This window comes from Haliaeetus albicilla, chromosome 2, assembly GCF_947461875.1.
Source record: "Haliaeetus albicilla chromosome 2, bHalAlb1.1, whole genome shotgun sequence".
In the NCBI taxonomy this organism is placed as follows: Eukaryota; Metazoa; Chordata; class Aves; order Accipitriformes; family Accipitridae; genus Haliaeetus; species Haliaeetus albicilla.
In genome coordinates, this window is record NC_091484.1 from 68,811,793 (window position 1) to 68,833,646 (window position 21,854).

The 21,854-nt window shown below is 39.8% G+C and overlaps 1 protein-coding gene across 2 annotated transcripts in view; it reads right to left on the reverse strand.

The window, feature by feature from the left end:
* WDR37 (WD repeat domain 37) overlaps positions 1-16,625 on the reverse strand; it is a 48,847-nt gene extending 32,222 nt beyond the window's left edge. The window contains exons 1-6 of one of the 2 annotated variants that reach the window (XM_069778154.1): positions 16,490-16,606; positions 10,988-11,019; positions 6,956-7,133; positions 2,940-3,036; positions 344-439; positions 111-175 (exon numbers count right to left, since the gene is read on the reverse strand). In XM_069778154.1, the coding sequence (XP_069634255.1) occupies positions 111-175; positions 344-439; positions 2,940-3,036; positions 6,956-7,093 (396 nt within the window). In that variant the 5' untranslated portion in view covers positions 7,094-7,133; positions 10,988-11,019; positions 16,490-16,606. Of the gene's footprint in view, positions 1-110; positions 176-343; positions 440-2,939; positions 3,037-6,955; positions 7,134-10,987; positions 11,020-16,489 lie in introns of both variants that reach the window. The other variant, XM_069778155.1, reaches the window with a different exon arrangement.
* Positions 16,626-21,854: the final 5,229 nt, after the last annotated feature.

A 21,854-nucleotide genomic window follows, 5' to 3' on the forward strand; every position in this document is an offset into this window, starting at 1 on the left:
TTAAAGAATAGCACTACTCAGGTTAAAGAAACCACAATTTACAACTTAAAGACAGCCATGTTAGTCTCATGAGTACACATTAATGAGTAGAGGTTTAATTTGTCTCATACCTTGCTAGTAGATGCCTTGTAAGTTGTCTTTAATTTCTGAGAAAGCTGACTGGTACTATGACTGGCTGTTGAGACAAATAAATTCAAAGGAAGATATTTCAAATACAGCGTTAGCTTATTTGTATAAGTAACTAGTATTAATTCCCTTCAATAAGATTCTAAGTTTTGGCCAGCAAAGTACAAAAAAAGTGAATTCAAAAATACTAGCTTAGGATTCTTTGTGATTCTCTCACCTTTTGTTTTCAGTTGTCCTTTGCTCAGTTCAGCTCCATCAATCGTCTGTCCTTCAGCTGCTAAACGCTCATTCAGTGTATCAATCTCTCTACGTACTAACAAAACCAAAAATTCACATTAATATAAAAAATTGTGTTTCGTTAACGTACTATTTAAGAATTGTTATGGTTAGTAAGTAATCTATTTTATGCTAAGGACAGGAAAAGAGATCAACTATGATTTTATAAAAGCAGGTCTCACCAAGACATAAACCAAGACTCATGCTGAATTTTCCAGAGATCAACCTTGACCCAGATTCCAAGGAATTGGTGGCTTCTAATTACTGTAATTTTCACTAATAAATGTGGCTAAGGATTAACAAAACAGCTCCTGTGTAATACATGACACACCTGTATTGAATTAAATCCAACAGAAGACAGAAAAACTTGCAGCATCAGAAATATTTTAGCCACAGAATTAGTATGTCATTTCTTGACAAAGATTTTTTTAATCACAGAACAGTATTCTCCCCTGAATTCCTGTCTACTGTTTCAGTAAGAAAGTTAGTGCAGCAAGTCTATATTTTTTTATACTTTGAAATACATTAAAAAATGTAAAATGACATATACATTTTACATTCAACTGTTTTAGAAACACTAAATATGATCAAAATATTTTCATTGCACATCAGACAAAGGCATGTATTTGTAACAAGAATATGCTTTTCTGTCAATTATTTATAACTCTCACCAGTGCCATTTCAACACAAGACAGAGTGATGGCATAGCTAAAACAAATCAGGTACTTGCAAATGATTTCCAGTGGCTGGGCTGGTTTAAAGTTGCTCAACTTCATTTTATAAAGAACATTTTCAGTGGCTTACAGTTTTTTCTCCAAATCTGGGCTCATACTCTAAGTGTTCTCAGGTGAAATCTTATTGAGAGGCTTTAACCAAGCAGTTTTTCCCTGTTCTTAAGTCTAGGCCTGTCTTTGCACAAATTCTTAGGAGTTCTTTAAAAAAGTAATTCACTCCCAGGGTTTGAAATGTGGGAGAACGTGACACATCAGGAGTATGATTCTTGCCATTTCTAAGAAATTCACAGAAGTCTCAGTTCTAAGCACTAGAAAAGTCAGTTTACACTTCCATACCACATCCAAGTGCTTGAAATGAGCAAAGCAAGATTCTCTTCCCTGTCTTCCAAGTCACATAAACCTAAACTTTTATAAAACACAGATAACACAAAAGAGAAGCAAACAAAGAGACAGGCTTGTAGTAACAGATAATTAAAACAAACAAGCCAGGCAGATACAAGAATTGCCTGAAAGGATAAGACTGAAGCCTGGAAGGGGTAAGAAAAGGAAGAAACTAGAAATAAGATATAATAAGGGAAAGGGAGTATATGAAGAGCCAGAGAGGAAAAACCCAAGATTCTCTACATACAATAACTGCAACGCTAGCATAGGAATTAGACCAAGAACAAAAAAATAACAGACTGAGCATCAGAAGAGAAAAATCTAGAAATTGTCAGGGGGGTGGAAAGAGGTGACAAAGGCCAGGAGCAAACTAGAACTGTGAGATGAAGATGAAGAAGAAACAGAAATGGAACAAAAGGAAAATAATCATGCTCTGGAGGGTACAAATTCACCACTTGTTTTGTGACAAACATTTCTGAAGGTTGGGGAGGGAAACCCTACTTTTCTTGCTACCAGCCAACTTCTCAGCAGGAGGTTGAGAACTCAGCTGTGCAAATTGTCACTAAAAATGTGTAGTGTTGATGATAGCTTTTAACCAACACAATCTCAGAGTTTAAGAGAATAAAAACCCAGCACATTTTCAAAAAGCACACAATAATATTTTTTTAACATGAGTGTTTGGTTTAACTGTGGGAACAGATTAGGTGTGGAAAAAATTTGACTTGGAACCAAGTCAGACAGATTCCACAATTCACAAGCCAAGCCACGCAACACAGCTTCCAAAATCCAAAAATTGAGCAGAAGCTTTACTGTATGACTCCCTGTGTTACTCAGTTTGGATCCTCTTACATCACTATACGACTGCACTGTCATTAAACAAATAACATTTTTTGCAGGTAACACCTGGAATTTTTATCTGAGTGCTCGACTTCAAAATTCATGAATAGTTGCAGGTGCTGGTTATGCAAGGTACTATGATCCAAAACCACCACACTTTGCACGTTTTCAAGTAAGACACTTTTCCAATTTTATTTACTAATATTACATTATTAAAATTAAGCCTGTAAGTATACAACAAAGCCACAAACCTCAATGGCTGAATGGAGTTACTGCCAGATTAACATGGTATATACCAGAGCCTACAATTGACAAGGAGACAGCCACTTCACTTTCTTTGCCTAAGAGTCAAGGAGGATGACACACATCACTTCTCACTAGTTGCATCAAAGAGCCAAGAAAGTGATTTTTCTGAAAAGGTACAAACTCCATCTTTGGCTACAAGTTCAAAACAATTCTTAAACTTCTCACAGAAAAACTACGCTAATTACACTACAGTATCCCAGGTAAGCATCTCAATTAGCATTACTATATCCTAAATCTAAACAATTTGTTAAGTTGCTGGGAAAAAAAAAAGATACTCACATTCCAAATTTTCAATATACAGGTTTTCAAACTCCCGCTCTATTTGTCCAAAAAGTTCAAGAAGTGTATTCCGGACAGAAGATGGTAGTTTAGAATCCTAGGAGGCAAAATATCGGAGTTTATATTTTTCTTTACATACATCTTATGTAGTTACCCTTCAATCTTAAAACTGATTTTAACAGTTCTCTCCATCTCCCAGCAATGGGGGAAATTAAAACTACTACTAGTGTAGAACACAAAACAAAAAGCTCTGTGAATCATAAAATTTTTCATTTTACATACTCTTTCAAGGGAGAGAATTCAAATCACCTGTGGGGTTTTTTTGCTTTTACTAGAGAAAAATTATAAAACCAAGACACATGTACAACTCATTAAAAAAAAAAAAAGGTGGAAAAAATTTACAATATAATGTCAACGTGCTCCCAGTTCAAGAAGAAAGAATATCTTTGGTTAACAAAGTAATTCAGAAGTTGACTACGCATTAGGTTAGGAAGTTGTCATCACAAAGCACCTTATTACCAAAGCTTGAGACAAACTAACCTTTTAAACATATTTTTAACATTTAAATACTTTTATCACTAACCATAACTAAGTGTGAAGGAAACTGCAATTTCTACTCCCTCCCTCCCTAGATATTATTCAAGCATCTCCTCTTCACAGAAAGTATTTTGAAACAAATTCACAGAGCAGGGCTGATTTTTCTCTTCAGCATAATCAACATAGCAATTCCAAGGCACAAAAACAAGTATGTAGTAAAACTACTAACACAGGATTTATATGATCTGAGCTCAATACACAGCTTGACCACAAGTTTCTGTTGGCAAGTTATTTAATTTTTATTCATCTGCCTACAAAACAGAGATCAGCACCATATTTTCCCTGAACAAATGAATAGCATATCCAAAACAAGTAAGTACCAATTTCTGTCAGGAGTCAAAGTTCTCACTACAACGATTCTGTTATCAAACACCATTGAGCAGTAAGTAAAGCTGAAGACAACTGACTGCAGTACATTGAGAACGTAGTACTAACAAATATCTTAAAATGTAAAGCACAACATGCTACTAAAAAAATGGCAAATTAGAAAGGAGAAAATACTGTCATTAGTCTAATAACTATAATCAATTAATCTACTACAAGTATGGATCAAAGGATGAACTGTCCTTGCTCTCTATGTAAATAAATTCTACTAAACCTGTTCTATTCTTCAGTTGCTGGTGGACGATATGTAAGTTAGCTTACTGCACTTATTATTTATCTAGGTAGCCACCTATAAACTTTTTTAAAAAGACATTTCCACTTAACTGAGCTTTACCCTAACAATGAAACAGCTCAACTACTCCTTTGCAGTATATCTAACGCGACAAACCTGTAAATAATGCAGCTGTATTCAAAAACTACAAAATACCTATGTAAGGAAACAAGTTACCAAATTTCAAAGTAAAATTAATATGGTATCATGTATACCATATCACCAATATATCAGCATTCATCTATCAAATAAACAGGCAATGTGCCATCAGCTACATCTATTTTTTTAAACAAAGCAAAAGTACATAATTTCAAAATCTTGAAATCATCAGCTATGAGCAAAAAAAGACAATTGAGTCAGCTTCTGTCACAGCACAGACCACTATTTCAGGTCTAGAAGTACATAAGAAGCGTTACTAGAATGGGAGTACAAATGTTAGCACAGGACACCGCCCAAATTCGAGTGAACTTCACTATTCAATGCAAGTTTAAGGATGATTACAGCTTGGTTTATTCTTAAGTGTTCCAGCAAACCCAAACCGAAAGAAGTTGGTTCCACTCCTATAAACTGACTGAATTAGGAGGAAGCATGCGCATACTAGCCATCAGAGGGCAGCATGCACCTTCCACCAAGTCAGCATCTAAACAACGAGAATGTAGTCTCACTCACATTTTGGTTCATACAGTCAAGACGATTGTCTTCAGAAACAATTAGAAAAGCTTATCATGATCCCGATTTTATAAGTTATTTCTGAACATCAATTTTAAAGAGTAGAGCAAGAGAAACCACTAATAGCCATGACATAGAGCACATCCGCTTCATGCATGCTTCAGTTTTACACCAGTTTCACAGCTACTTTAAGCTGTGGCACTGTGCTGAAACAAGCACTGTGCTGAAAGAAGTGGTACTATGCTCCCTATGACCCTCTAGAATATTCCTTTCTGTATCTTCACCTGCCTCTCCCCCTTGAGACAGTACTTTTGTTCATTCATTCACAGTCAGCCAGAATGTGAAACAGATCCCAATTAAAACCAACTTGAAACAAAATTGATTAAACAAGAATACTATACAAATGAAACACTATTAAGAGAAACATTGAAGTTTGAAGAATTATTTCCAATTCAATCACCCAATAAACCCATACAGCAAGGTTATGAAAGAAGCTAAGTTATCCTACAGCGTTCAAAACAGAAAAGGAGATGTAGGAAAGGTTTTCAATCCACTTCTCAGAGCCTGAAAGCATAGGCAAATCTAAACCTGTCCTAAAGTAACCTGCGTAGTAAAATGCACCCGCTTCCTTTACTCTCTTTAAAGTCAGCATTATTTAAATTAGCTTATTAAAATACCATGTAGTCATGTTATCTGTTTATCTGCAAAAGTACTTATCTAGATCTCATGTGGTTTACAGCTCCGCTGTGAAGTGGTATTAATACTCTCTGCTCATTAGAATCTGCCACTGGCTGTTCAAGGTTAAAGGTCAACAAAATTAAATAAGATGATACATAAAACATTTAAAACATTTACATATTACAGCATAATACACTTAGAGTTCAATAAGAAATATTAAAACAGCTTAAAATTTTGGTTTACTACACAGAAGTGACAGCATGCCTTGACCTCTCATATGCCCCTCACTCCTCTTCTGAAGTAAGGCTGTAATAGTCCAAATGCACAAACAGTTTTCTATCCAAGTACTTACATTCTCCAACTTCTAGATGACTAGAAGCAACAACCTGGGCTCTATTAGTTTCCAGAAAACTAATGCTGTAATTTACTGAATAATAGATTCAATTAAAAAAAAAAACTTAGAAAATCTCACAACACTGAGAAAACACAAGATTTTCCCTTCAGAGTATCTGCAGAGTCCAGAAAGTGAGGTTTCTTGTAGCCAAACACTGTTAGCATTTCAAACCACCTCTCTGATAAAAATCAAGTTTTGCATCATCTTTGCCAGGCCCGCATTAACGTTGCATAGTCAATTTGACAATAAATAGTTTCCAAACTGATATTTGCTTATCTTTGGCAGCACTACTTCAACCACTTCCTGTAGGAGCCTTACCGACAGTTAATCTCAATATTGTTAGGTGAAACACTCGAAGTGGCTCCAGATTGCGTCCACTATACAGAATGACATGATTAAGAAAACTACAGAAGTTTGTGGTTGTTGTTCTTTCCCTTAAGTTTAATATACAGAAGATCACACCTTCATCTGAGCCAAATTAAAAAAAAAAAAAAATTACATAACAAAATAAAAATTTAAGTTAGCTCACACCTCTGTCAAGCAGGCAATATTTGTTTACTTTATGGAAAGGAATGCAGAACAGCATTCCCACTAATACCCTCCTTATCAGAGTCATAATAACAAATATTTTGGTTTATTCATATTCCTGGGTTACTACTATTCCAAATTCAAACTTACAAAATCAAGAAGCAATCTTCAGCTTGGGGGGGTGGAGAGCAGAAGTGCAGCGATATAAATAGGATGTTTCTTTTTATTTCTTCATGGTTTTATCATTCATGTAAGAATACACAAAAGCCAATAAAAAGCTCCACAGGTCTAAATACAACCTGAAACACTGTCAATATCCACATCAACACTCTCCAAAGACAGTCAGCACTTACAACCAATAAAGTCTGCTGTTCCTGCAGCTTTACTGGACATATTTCATTACTTAAGTTGATGTAATTTCTTCACATAGAAAACGCTCCTCATAAAAAAAGTCACAGAAGTTACCCATACCCAATACCCAGTGTATTATCTTACCTGCCCTTCCAACATGTCTCTCTGCAGTCCTGCCCGTTCTTGCTCGGAACTGTTGGTTCTTCGGATTGAAAGACTGTGCGATTTACGTTTCTGCTTTGCTTGGCGAGCAGATGCACAACTTCCACTTTCTATTGGCATTACTTCAAAAAAACAGCTTCACAGAGGCTCCTATGATAAACTAAGGACAAGCATTACACATTACAAATTGCTTTGCCAAACTAACCAGAGCTGACATTTTTTTGTCAAAACAGAAATATTTAGTGCTACTAAACTTTGGAGCTGTTTAGGTTGTCATTAAAAAGAAGGGATCCCTGTTACTTACAGCTATTCTTCAAACAACATTAAGTTCAAAAACACATATGTATATAGGTAAATAAAGTGGAATCACTTCTGCATTACTTATTCATTAGCTAATAAACCTCTACAAAAGGAAAATAAATTCCACTACCTTGCTCATTTTGGAGAACACTAGCAGAGAAAGCCCCAAAATGCTTCCAGGAAACAACTATTATGCATACTATATTTCACTGAAATGCATGCAAAATTAAAACCCAGCTGGAAAATGAAAGCAAACAGACATGATAATCTAGGGACACTGTCAGGTTAAAAATGTATTATGCAACATTAAGTGTTAGTATAGAAAATTTAATAGATGTGCTTGTTTACACATAAGCAGAAATTAATTTAATGACAGAAGTTCTGAAAACTATTTTCCACCATTTTTGACAGCTCACCATTTCACTTTCTTGATAGTAAAAGTGCCCATGAACTTATGAGAACAGTGAATGTGCACCTGACTTACCAGGCTGTTGTTGTTAATTTTTGTCAGCTTCTTAAAGCCAAATATTTTAATATCCCTAAAAACACCTGACAGTATCACCAATTAACATTACCATGCATGATCTACTGCTTTCCCCTGTTTAAGAAAAATCAAATTATGTTTGATTTCTTGCATAAACATGGAGAATATGTTCTTTACTGTCAAAATCTTATTTATTTAATTACTGGATTTTTTTCAGTTTAAACCTGATATGAAACAGGAATTATTTTTAGTTTCATGGGTTACCAGTTGAAACATTTCAAATGTTTTAGGATTAATTACTCAAAAATTTTTCAATCATTAACATTTGAGAACAAATAAAAAATTCATTCTCCAGCATAAATGATTTCTGAAACAATTACAACTTAAAATAGCTGCAATAGTCTGCAGAGAAATAGGAGAGCAGAGTTGGCAAAGCTAACAAGGCAACTGAGCTTCCTTTTAAATAAGTTGATCAGAGAAAATTTAAACCAAACCCAGAGCCACTTCCAATTTAAGATCCGCCAACACACTAGATCTCAAGCTAGGAATGAGCACCATTGCTATTAACAAGAAAAGGCATTAACCAGCTCAGTGGTTTTCACATGTTATTTTCAGCTTTTTAACATATCGTAAAGCCAAGGAAAAGCATACCTTACTAAAAACACAGTATGCACCATGAATAAAAACAGCTTTAAATTTGCTTTGGTTTTCATATCACAAAATGAAAATATATAAAGATACATAAATTTATATCAAAATGAGACTAGATTTAGTTAAGGTTTTGAAGCCCATCCATCCTCAAATTTTCTCATTAAAAAACCTGGTATTTTAATTAGTTTTTGGAACACCCGAGTTCCAGTAACCTAACACCAATTCCATGGTGAATCTAAAATAAAATCCAGGTTGCACGGTATCTTGTACTGCACTGAAATGATCTTGCTAATTTCCTCTGGACTCTGCACAGTCTTCCCCTGCACCTAATCCCATCAGAGCTCTTTATGTGTGATTAATCAGTAGTAACTAATTGGCTATATTCATAAGTTAAAGAAGAAAGAAGAGAAAGAACTACCATTGGGTAGTTTCTTATTTGATGAGATTTCTTTTTTCACTGTGGCTAGATGACTCTACCACAGAAAGACAGGACTGAAATTTTAAAAAGCCCATCCCATAAACAAGTTATTGCCAATTTTCTGGGCTTCACTAAGTATCTTGCTGTTCTTGGACATATGGTCAAGAATCAGGAACAGGTTTTCACTGCTTATCACATTTCTGTTTCTTTTCAAAATATGATCAGATCCCAAACACGTGTATATTCTTCTCTCTTCCACCCTCCTTCCTATCTCCCTTGGGAACCATTCTTTCAACAGCTTTCAGTTTACTGGTTTCTGCAGTGTTCAGGATTACTTTTTAAGGCCTGAAGCACCAAACTCTTGTGTGCACACACATAGATGCGTTAAACAGTTCTAAATCTATACATACACAGTTACATACAATAACATAAATCAGGTAACACTGTTTCACTTAAGCTCTGTGAAAAAAAAAAAAATTCTAATTCCTGACAGATATCGCTCCTGAGCTGCAGTTATACTGAGATGTTAATATGGTTTATGCCTTACCAGGCATTGTTTTAACCATGTTAACTTCCATTTGCCCTCTGCTCCCAAACTACTTCATTTTAGAGGGCTTCACCAAGAAATACCCTTTTCTGGATTGCTTCATAAAATCATAGAATGGTTTGGGTTGGAAGGGACCTTTAAAGGTCATCTAGTCCAACCCCCCTGCAGTGAGCAGGGACATCTTCAACTAGATCAGGTTGCTCAGACCCCCCGTCCAACCAGACCTTGAATGTTTCCAGGGATGGGGCATCTACAGCCTCTCTGGGCAACCTGTTCCAGTGTTTCACCACCCTCACTGTAAAAAATTTCTTCCTTACAACTAGTCTGAATCTACCCTCTTTTAGTTTAAAACCATTACCCCTTGTCCTATTGCAACAGGCCCTGCTAAAAAGTCTGTCCCCGTCTTTCTTATAAGCCCCCTTCAAGTATTGAAAGGCCACAGTAAGGTCTCCCCAGAGAGACCAGGCTCTTTTCCAGGCTAAACAATCCCACCTCTCTCAGTCTGTCTTCATAGGAGAGGTGTTCCAGCCCTCTGATCACTTTCATGGCCCTCCTCCGGACCCTCTCCAAAAGGTCCATGTCTTTCTTGTACCGCTGGCTATGACTGGATGCAATTGGCTTTCTGGGCTGCAAGTGCACATTGTTGCCTTGTATCTGATTTTTCATCCCCCAGTATCCCCAAGTCCTTCTCGGCAGGGCTGCTCGCAATCCATTCGTCCTCCCATCTGTATTGGTACTGGGGATTGCCCCGGCCCATGTGCAAGACCTTGCACTTGGCCTTGTTGAACTTCATGAGGTTCGCATGGGCCCGCTCCTCAAGCCTGTCAAGGTCCCTCTGGATGGCATCCCTTCCCTCAAGCAAATCAACTGCACCACTCAGTATCAGTACATACAGATTTGGCAGCTATACATTCTAGCATGTAGAATTTAAAGGGACACAGTCAAATGCATGACAGTACATTTTTACGTAGTGAAATTCTCACATTAACTACACAAAAGTTTCTACTTTCACAGCTCATAAGCAAACAGAAGAGGTTAGGTAAGAAACACCTCCATTATTGAATCTATTTGCTAGCAGCACTTCACCTGCAGCCAGTGTCACTGACAGTAATTGCACTCTCCTCATGCACCAGCATGACCACATCACTCATGCACTGTTCTGGAGAGAGCAAGCATGCACACTCTTCCCCAGGCTCTGCAAGAGGGTGCACACAGCCATAGCAAAGCTGCAACCAAAGAGGCAACAAGCAGGCATGTGCATACAGAGGATAGGAAGGGGACTAGCTTCACTGCCTTTAATATTGTCCTGAGTTCCACCAAATAGCCTTATAACCTTTCCATAAGGGAGCAATAATTAAAGAGTTTTTAGAATCAGGATGTAAATCCAGTTTTTAAAAGTGACAGTGTCCCTTTAAATATTAACTTCATTTTGACAATTTCAGAACTATTTTCATGATAATTGCAACAGTAAGAAGCTATAGGTTTTTCAAGAGTAGATTTCAAAAAACAGATCCTTGGCAATAGGATGCTAAAAAAATAAACAAATAAGGTGCTCATTTCTAGCAGTTACCTGATTCCCCTTATTATGTAAGGTTTTCAAACAATGAAAATTACCTGTCCAGAATATCAGTGTCATGTTACATATCCTATGAAAACCATATTAAATATTGATTAGTGAAACAGTCAGTAGTATACAAACCAGTCAAAGTCTTTCACATTTTTGAAACTTTTGTAGTTAGAACACACCAGACAACAGGAAAGGGGGGTGAGGGAAAACAGCAACACAAGTCAAGGCTATGAACCAAATCCCAGTCAAACAAAGAAAGAAAAAAAGGATTCAAAATGACCCATTATATATATTGTTAATCATAAAAATTAATCATAACTTTTGAGTGTTACAAATGGGTTCTGAAGAGATAAATTCACTAAATTCACTTTCCTTCTACTTAGTAATACTACAAGTAGGATGAAAAATCACTAAGAAGTAGGGGCATCTTGTTTCCTGAACCAAATGAAGCTGAATTCACAAAAGCTAAAAATTAGCAATCAAGAGTAAAAAAAAAAGCTGAACAAAAGTACTTTCTAAGAAAAAAAGAAAAAAACCCAAACAAATAAACAAAAAAAAACAAAACAGAAAAGGGGGAAGAGTGTTGTATTACAAAACTATACTCATTAAGGGTGGCAGTTCACAAGTACTGCATTATTAAAAAGTGAGCTTATGAGACATATTAAGCTATTCAGCTCAATCGCTTTGAAAATGCTGCATTTGCATAGTGTTCTTCACACAATGATCTGTCAAAGCCTCAAGAGAACAGTACCAAATGAATTTCTGACAAAGTCAATCAGCAGAGGTAGGGAAGAAAAAGATGTCCTAGAAAACATCTAGACCACAGGTGATTACTACTTTCTGAATGCAAAGATACTTCAGTATTTCAGTTATGCTGTTTAATTAAACTCACAGCATATTTTACAGTGTGTTAAATTAAAGTTCTGCCACCTACCTTTCTGTAACATATGTTACCATGTATTCAGTCACAGGAAATATTTCATCAGAGTAACAGTAAAGAGCAGATGTGTAACCAATTACTGTTTTATTCAGCCACAACAGAGAAATGGCACCAAACAGAAGTGCACACACTGGTCTTAGTAGACTTAAAAATTCACTGCAGCAATCAACTAATTCTACTTGCCTACTTCTTCTACTCCTGAACATGGAACAAGCAGACTGCTGCAAGGAAGGAATTCCTGGGGTATGCATGCTGCTGAAGCCAGGGAGAAAATGTTTTAAGAAGTGTCAGAGCACAGACAGAATGGCTACAGTATTGCATTTCCTTTTTTGTTCATTCAAGACAACAGACAAGTCTGTAAAGGCAAAGCATCAGGAAGTTTCAGCAACATCTCTTACCCAAGATCTCCCTGCTCCATTTTGTTTAGCATTTAGCAATAGTAATACTATTTAAAGGATTGGGTCAAAACAAAAAAAACAAAACAAAACACCACAGAAACAATTTTACTGTATTTGTGTGTGCTTTTAAATCTCCTAAACAGTCTCAGGTCTCTCATTTTCAAACATGGTTTAGAACAAAATTTCAGCATATACTACATAAGAAACAAAGGCTTTTTACAGTAGTAATTATTGTTCTGTGCAACATTAAAACCTTAAAACACAAATATGCCAATGAACCTTTTTTTTTTCCACAAAGCAGGGAGGGAAAGAGGAAAGAGAGGAGAATGATTACAGTTATTAAGTTCTTAACTACATGTAACAGTCTGACAGAATTACTCATGAGGTAAGGGAATTTAGGGATCAACATACGCCACTACAATCTTTATTAATATGCAAAGAAATCACATTTAAAGGACTAAAACTTCCATTTTGAGGTCTTCAGTGAACAATTTGTTTCAAGGATGCTGTACATTCAAGTGCCAACACAAGCTCCAAGAATACAGCACACCTGAGAAAGATCAGGCTAAACAGACTTCTTTGTAAGACTAGTTGTTTTGCTGAAGATAAATATTTAGGAAGCAAAACCATCCCAGATCATCACAGATGATGCTAGAACCACTGATAAGTGTGCTTAAACCTTATGAAATCCACTCAAGCATTACAACATTAATTTTTTTTTCTAAATTTAGTGCAGCATACTTTCAAACAAAACTGGATGTTCCTTGAAATGTAAAACGGGAAAGCATCCACCCCATTTCTCCCTTCGACAGAAAGCATAGTAAAGAAGCTGCATTAATGAATTTTAAGTATGTTATACAGCTGGAAATCAATGATAAAAGCTTTAACACATTAGTAAGTACCTACTCTGAGCAAGCTTCTAACACCAACATCCAAGCATAAGCCTGCCCAGTTTTGCTGCTAGCAAGCTTTGATCTTGCTAATTCAACTACGTCAGCAAATGCTGCAATCACACCAAAATGCAGTGCAGGCCTAGCCTGTCAAACAGTCTACTAAAGCAAGAAATGATACTCTCAACCATACAGACTTATTTTAACTAATATTAACAATAATAATCAAGCTTAGATGAGTTTTATTTTTTTTATTTAGAATATAGAAGAAACCTGCCTGGGTCCACTAATAATCGTCAGACCAAGACCTGCTAAGTGAAATTGCTGGTGTCCTGAAAGCATACAACTTTCCTTTAGGATCTGTGCCACCTATGCTCACCGACTGTGCTCACTGTTTCAACTAGTTTAAATGATACAGGGTACGATACATCTTACATTTAACACTAGTTAGTCACCAATGAGTATATAATATACCTTGTTTTATTAATAGGTATTGATTAGCAAACTTTATTGAAGAGTTCAACAGACAGCATCAGCTCCTGCTAAATTACGTACTGCTGGTTAAATCCTAAAATATGTTTGAAAGCTACTTTATCTCCTTAGCTGTTTCACAGATATTTTAGCCCCAATTCCTCTATTAGCAAATCCCTAATAGCCTAGAAGTAGTCTACATGCATGCACAGGTATGCAAATACAAGACCTGAGGGTGAGGAATCCTAAGGAAGTTCAAGAGCAAAGGTGGTTTAACCAGGTATTTGTTTAAGGAAGCACTGCACCACATACAGAGGCCAGAATCTTATTTGCTAGTCTCTAAACAAACAATATTTAGGTACTTATTACCGATGTACTAGATATATTGCTATTATGTTTTTATGCAAGCAGAGTGACCTCTAATATCATTGCTCTTCATTCGAGAATATATTACTTGCTAATAAATTACAATCTTCTGCTGCTTAAGACATCAACAAAAGCAAGTAACTTTGACACTAACTATAATACGTTTAGCAAGCTTTTCTGAAGCACCAACAAATAACCTTTATACAGCACATTCTTGAAGCATTTCCTCATATGGCCTACCACAGAGAACTACCAAATCTTCCAACAGTACATGTAACAGCACTGCAAGTACCCAGTCCTACCATCTTGAAACACTAAGACAGTCTCAGAATAGTCAGTAAGTATTACTCAAGGATGAGAAAATAACAGATCATTCTGGCTTGCAAGGAGACCATCCCGATTCCTGCTCATTCCTCAGTGGTCATGCGTAGAGTACTAACAAACTCTCCCCACAGAGGTTTGAAGTGGTGGCCTCCAGAACAAGCCCCTCACCCTGGCCTTCACCTCACAAGACAAGCTACTCGTCTTAGCTCTAAGACTTAAAAATTCCATGACATGAAATGATCCCAATCTCTTCTCAAACTTGTAAAATGCAATACCACTTAACTTTTCCTTACTTGACACATACTAGTTCTGGCTTGTAATTTCTGGATATTGTAGAATTGAGCTCTTCTTTTAAGACTGTATCACCACACTAACAATATTTCTCCCATGACTGTACCAACACTCTCAAGCATTTCAGTCCATACAAGAGACTGCATCCTTTAAACAAGTCCCAAATTTAAAAGAAAGATGGTGGAAGAGCATGTCTACATTAAAGAGACAGTTTCATCTCAGGAAAGAGTTACCTTTAGATTTAGTATGTTAAAGCTAGTTTAGGGACAAATGTACACATAAACAACTGGCATTAAAAAAAAAAAAACCAACCCACAACACATTACAGTGGCCTCTGCCTTAAATTCTAATGTTGGGTGCAGGCATCTTTTCCTAAAATAATTGCCCAAGTCCACAACACACAAAGCTACATTTAAAGTTATTATAACAAGACACATTAGGGCTGACACATGGACACACAAGATCTTATCTAATGTAAACTACTCATTAGAAAACATACTTGGAGGAGTCTTGAGGTTACCAGCTCACTTTCAAAAATATCACATAAGAAACGCCAACAGCAGGTCTGCTTGGAAAACAGTTTCAGAAATTTGCTTAAGGAGAATGATACTGCTGCAATGTTGCAAAATGGGTGCCTGAACAATAGACGTTTGTATAATTTCAAGGTGTACTCAATGACACTGAATCACTTCTAAAAAGCTGCTCCACCAGTTCTTTACATAGATCTTCCATGAATTACTGTTATAGAAAGCATACTTTAAAACGCTATAATGAAACAACCTTTGACAAGCTGGAAGATGTAACAAGAGGGATAAAACCACACGTAGAAGTTTCTCTTTTCTCGCAAACACCAAGATGTCCTTGAACAATGGTTCAAGACTTAACCTGAAAAAGTTTTCCTCATCTTTGCATAAGCACAATCTTTTTATTTTATTTCATTCTACAACTGGGACCTAACATCTAGTGAACCGCCGAATGCATTAAGCACATTAACTCTTCCCTCAAATTTGTTTTCACCGGTTTTAGCTCAGGAAAAGAGAAAAATACTGTAAACGGCTCTGTAAAGACATAACTTTTACCCATCTCAGATGGTTCCGAGTCATCCTCCTGCTGCCAAAGGCCAGATCTACCCCATCCCACCACAAACAGTGCCTTTCTTCCTCATGTAGCTGTGCCCCACTTCAGGGAATCTGGGCGTTTCATTTTTGCCCCATTCGTATGTATGTCAGAGGATCTGAACTCAGTCCGTAAACTACTGAGGTACTACAGTTGGCTTGTCCTTAGGATACACAGTAGCACACAGACAAAGTTAGTGAGCAGACCCTACTCTGCAGGCACCCTCGGTTTCACTATCTGCAGACCTGGAACCACCCCTACAGCCTCGGGATGGAAGTGTTAAAAAAAAAAAAAAAATCTTGAAAAAAAAAACCCAAACCAAACCCAACACACAGGAGACGATGAAGAAGGGCTTATTTACGGTTATTTAGGTTTGTAAGAAAGAATGTGCAAGTCATTTCACGCGGAAATAAGCCGGAACAGGACGGGCTGGGAGGGGGTGCCGCGGCAGGAGCCCCGCTTGACGCCACGGGCCTGGCGAGGCGGCGGCACCGCGCAGGTACCACCCGCTGCCCGCGCCGACGGGCTGCGACCCCCGGCCCGCCCCGGCCCGGCCCTGCCCTGCCCTGCCCGGCCCTTCCTTCCTTCCCCCGCGGCTCCCCCCCGCGCCGGGCCGCGCCCGCAGCCCCTCGGGGGAGCCGCTGCCGGCGGCGGAGGGCTCGCCGGGCGGGAAGATGGCGGAGGGTCTGCGCCCCGCTGAGGGAGGGGAGCGGGGAGGGGGGGGCGCGCCGCGCCGCGGCCCCCCGCACTCACCTGTCAGCCACAGCCGGGCGGCGGGCGGGAAGGGGCAGGACCGCAGACGGCGGGGGGAAGGAGGAGGAGGAGAAGAAGGAGGAGGAGGAGGGCGAGGGCGGGAGGGGCAGCGACGAGCCCGGCGCCGCGCTCCGGCAGCGACGCGCCTCTCCGGTGAGGAGCCCTCGCGGCGACATCCGGCGGCGGGCGGAAGCGGCCCCCGCTCGCCGCTATGGCGACGGGCCGGGCGGCGGGCGGCGGGCGGCAGCTCCTCGCCGCCGGCCGAGCCTCCCGCACGGCGGTCGGAGCCGCCGGCGGCTCCCGTCAGCCCTGGTAGATCGGTACGCGAGCTTACCGGTCCGTGCCGACGGCCTTGCTGGTGCTGCATTTGCCCCCAGGTGCGGTGACGAACGGGGACCCACCGCACGAACAAAACCGCCGGTACGGCTGCGGGCCCCGTCAGGCTGCGAAGAACGGGGGCGGGCGGCTGCGCTGCTACCACCACCACCCCCCTTCCACGGTTAGCTCTCAGCCCTGCGTCTCCCAGCTGCTAATCTAATGCTGATACTTGCAAAGCTGAGTTGTGTCGCATCCTAGCTGTTCTCCGAGGGGACCACCGTGGACTGCCAAGGGAGAGGAAACTTTCCTGAAACTCCGCTGGGAATTCCTTATCTTTTAATGTAGAATGGCTGGAAGATACCGAATCTGGACTTTTTCTACTGCGTCCGCAGGCAGTAGCATGACAGAAACAGTGAATCAAAGCTAACCACTACATGCTGCAAGTAGGCTGTTCGCTTTGAAGCTTACAACTCATAATTGAAATGTGATTAATTCCTTTGCTGATTAACACTTAGAAGAAACCTTCACCTAAAATTCTTATTCATTGTAGCAGATTGTGAAAGCCAAAAGAGGCCTTTGCCTAATTATTTTCTCTCTTCCTGCAGATTATCTGGCTGCCTCAGAAGAGGTCTGCAAAAAGGCCAGAAGAACATGTGCCTCAGAATGAAGGCTGAAAATAGTACATTTTCTTTTCATGTGCTTCCCAGCTACAAGTATGCCTGCTGCTCTCTTTCGTCTTCTTTCCCCTTTCTACCTCCTTCTGTGCAGTCATGTCTTACTTGCACCTGTACTAGCACTGACAAAAATAGCGTGTTTTACCTATTTACTAGCATCTTTTTCATCACTGGAGGTCATTCTACAAGATAACCACCCTAACTGGTTGAGAACTTCCCATAATTTTAGCCTATTCCCTTCTTCAAAGCCACCAAAAGAAGAAAGGAAGGGAGCAAAATGAATAGCTAAATGGCTTTAAGGAGAGGAAAGGGGGGAGACAGAACAGGGAAAAGAAGATGGACAAGAGGTAGAACAGAGTTGCCTGGAAGGAAGCCTGAACACAACCTGACCAAATGGCACAGTTTGATGCTTTGAATTCTCTTTATAGTTGGTCCAGTTTCAGTTTTCTCAGCCATCTTAGCCAAGTCACAACTACAGTCCTCAGCTATTCAGTTCCCACCTAAACATTTTTTTAAGGCTCATTCTTCCTACCAAAATTACTTCATCCTAACATAATTCTACTGGTTTAGCTATAAGTATGAAGGAAAAAAACATCCAGCCAGAGCACAAGGATCCACATTTCAGATTTCCCTGGGAAAACACTTGGCAACTTTCTTACTCTCTGGAGCAGCTCACTCTCTATCAGCAGGGGGCAATACAAGAGATGACCGATTTTTTCCTGAAGAAATGCAAAATACTGCAATAAGGAAAGACAGGGGCTTTTTCCTTGATACAGGGTAGCTCTGACCTGAAAATTAACAAGCCTTGTATGGATGCAGTTGCTTTTTCACGAGAAAAGAACGGCAAGTGGCCTGTTGTCACTCTAGCCCTGTGACGGGTTTGGTTTTGTCATGGCGCTACAAGAGGAGCATACGCTGTGTAATGTACAGGGGCAAGTGCAGAACAAAAGATAGCACGTGCTTTTCACAAACTGCTTGTTTTAAAACAAGGGACCTAGACAGCAATACAGGAAGGCACCTAGGGAAATGGGGGGCAGTACTAGTTAGCATCTTATCAACAGCTAAGAAGCTTTTTTTAATAGGCATTACAGTCAACAGAGTGGCAAAAGTTAGGTTGTCCTGGACATCAACTTCCAGATCTCCTTCTGCGCCCGTGGCTGGACTTGAGAAGACAAGATACAAGGCTTAGGAAACCAGCAACAGAACGGAGTAGTAGTTGAATGTCCCAAATAAAGATTTTTTCCAAACCTGTAAAACTAGCAGAAAAAGCCTCCTACCCAGAGCTCAAACCAAAAGAAAGAAAAAAGAAAAACAGATCTAAGGGAGAAAAGAACTCAAGGGTTATTTCTTCCTTCATGTAGGAAACCTAATAACTCCTTCCTAAAAGAGCGGTTTCCTATATCATTAATCATCACCTTATGCTGTACAGAAACATTTGGAAGCCGTCCATCATAGCACTCTTCCCATCATGCTTGAGATAGCAAAACTAAATGCAGATACAACATCCTACTTATATATTTAGCATACATGTATTACATTTTTACTACAAAGCCATCTGTCTTCTCTGAAGTGAGCTGAAGCCAACCCACTTTCCTGAAATAGGCCTTTTAAGAAAGAAGGGTCAAGTGAACAACAGCAGATTAGTTAGGACTGGGAGGTATATACCTCCCAATTCAGATAAAACCCAGGCTGTTGTTCACTCTGCACATAAGTGGATCACTTAGACAAATGTTTTCTGAAGAGCTATGACTCCAGGGCAGGAGCAGACTTCCAAGAGGGATTCTTCAGGGACACCAGGAACAAGGATAGCTCTATAACTGAGAAGGGTGAACTGGAAGTCTTAAATGTTCAAACAAGTGAGCAGGAAGCTTAAAAAGAGGCAAGCTAGATATGAAAGGTGGGGGGAAAAAAGTCTTAATTTGCTGGCAAAGCTGAAAACTGAGGAAAGGCGTGTCTCAAGAGTCTATGCCTTCTAGGCTGGGGTCAAATCCCAGGTTTGTTCAATGTTTACTTCATCCTGTGGTGTACCATCTTCTTGTTTAACTTGCTGGACGATTAAGATATTTTCCTCCAGTTTGGTGGGAATTGCATTTCCCTTTATCTTAGTAGATAGCAAAAATCTGTCACTTATTTGCAGCTCATTGCCTTTTCAGGTGAAATGAGAGACTTCCCAGTGGTGGCAAGCAAATGCTTTTCCCTTGTTAGTAGAGTGTCTGGAAACAGTCAGCAGACTTCAGGAGATGCATAAATTAAATCAAGTCTCAAAGGCATGTATATGTCACTTCAGGCATGCTTCTCTTTATGTGGGGTGGAGGAAAAGTTCTGAGGTTTCAGTGAAATGCATACTATTACAAAAATGAGGGTGTTTTATTTTCAAAACAAATAGCTGCTTTGAAGGTACAGGCTAAGTCTGGAGGGGAGCGAGAGGAAGGATGATACAGGTGACATAAAAGACCTGATCCTGAAAATGTTTTTGGTTAAAGGCTTGGGAGGTGTCTCCCTTGTCTGTTTTGTGAAAAGAGTTTCTTTTGTCTCTCTTGTCCTTTTTGGCTGCTTTTTTACCTGTCATTATCCACCAGGACTTGTTGTCAGACATGGTGCTCACCAACATCGCTCCAGGCGAAGTGCTGTGTTTGTCTGTGCAAGACAGGAACTATAGTTGTTTCTGACAGTCACATTCTAAAGTGCCTATACAGAACTTCTCAATAATTATTACTGGGGAAAAAAATCTATTTTCTTTTCTCCATTATCTACAGGGACAATTTTCTGGTATCCTTCTGCTGTGTAGCTTGAACATCACTGTGTACATCTGCTCCTTGGTGTATGTCAGTGTCCTCTGAGCTGTGCCCCAGATACAGACCCCATCTCTGTCTTTTAGGGCAGAAGCTTCCATTCCAAGAGTTTCACTTGCAGGAGGGTTGGTTGTTAACTCTGTTGTCTTCATACGAGATGCTGGTTTGTTTGTCCATCTCGGCAGTTAAGAGTATTTTTGATAGATTTGTGTAGCTTGTATTTGGTTACATGAGGAGAATAATAGAAGAAGAATTTGACAGATTTTTTTCATCTGGTACAATGAAACTAGCAAGTGATCAATATAGCAAAGGGTATTCTTAGTATTTCTGCAAAGCTCAATCTCCATTTACCATGTTTTCATGCTAAACAGTGACTCCAGACAAAAAGTAATCTCTCTACTTTTCAGTCCTGTCTGAGAGTGTGTATTAATCATTATTAATGTTCTTGTGTTAATGCATATTACATTTTTAATGTATTAATGAATAACACAATATTAACATTAATGTTCTTATGTTGTATTTTTCTACAGTTAAAGGCACACTTTTTTTTTAAACTTCTTAATGCTCTCTGCTACTCAAACCACTTCCTACCTCTTACTCTCCCTTCATCGAGCTCTGCTTTAAACTTCTTAATGCTCTTTGCTACTCAAACCACTTCCTACCTCTTACTCTCCCTTCATCAAGCTCTGCACAGCAGAACCCCTCTAAGACACCTCCCTTGTAAGATATTAACTGTCAGTTTGAAATTTTGTTCTGTTAATGGTATCTCTAAATGAAAGGCCATCTATCCATCTGTCCTGTTCACAGGAAAAATCAAAACAAACCAGACGGAAATGCTGGAATGTGAGCTGAAAGGCAGTCAGAGTGATGCCTCCAAGACAACATGTGAAACGTCATTTGTAATTGTATTGGGTTTGTGTGGCAAGGTTTTGGTAGTTCGGGGGCTACAGGGGTGGCTTCTGTGAGAAGCTGCCAGAAGCTTCCCCTGTGTCCGACAGAGCCAAGGCCAGCCAGCTCCAAGACAGACCCGCTACCAGCCAAGGCTGAGCCCATCAGCAATAGTGGTAGTGCCTCTGGGATAACAGATTTAAGAAGGGAAAAAAAGTTGTGAGACAGACAGAAATGGCAGCCAGAGAGAAGAGTGAGAACATGTGAGAGAAACAACCCTGCAGGGAGAGGGAGGAGGTGCTCCAGGCGCCGGAGCAGAGATTCCCCTGCAGCCCATGGGGAAGACCCTGGTGAGGCAGGCTGTCCCCCTGCAGCCCAGGGAGGTCCACGGGGGAGCAGATCTCCACCTGCAGCCCGGGGAGAGAGGACCCCACGGCGGAGCAGGTGGGTGCCCGAAGTAGGCTGTGACCCCGTGGGAAGCCCGCGCTGGAGCAGGCTCCTGGCAGGACCTGTGGCCCTGTGGAGAGAGGACCCCACGCTGGAGCAGGTTTTCTGGCAGGACTTGTGACCCCATGGGGGACCCATGCTGTAGCAGTCTGTTCCTGAAGGACTGCAGCCTGTGGAAGGGACCCATGCTGGAGCAGTTTGTGAAGAACTGCAGCCCATGGGAAGGACTCACGTTGGAGAATTTCA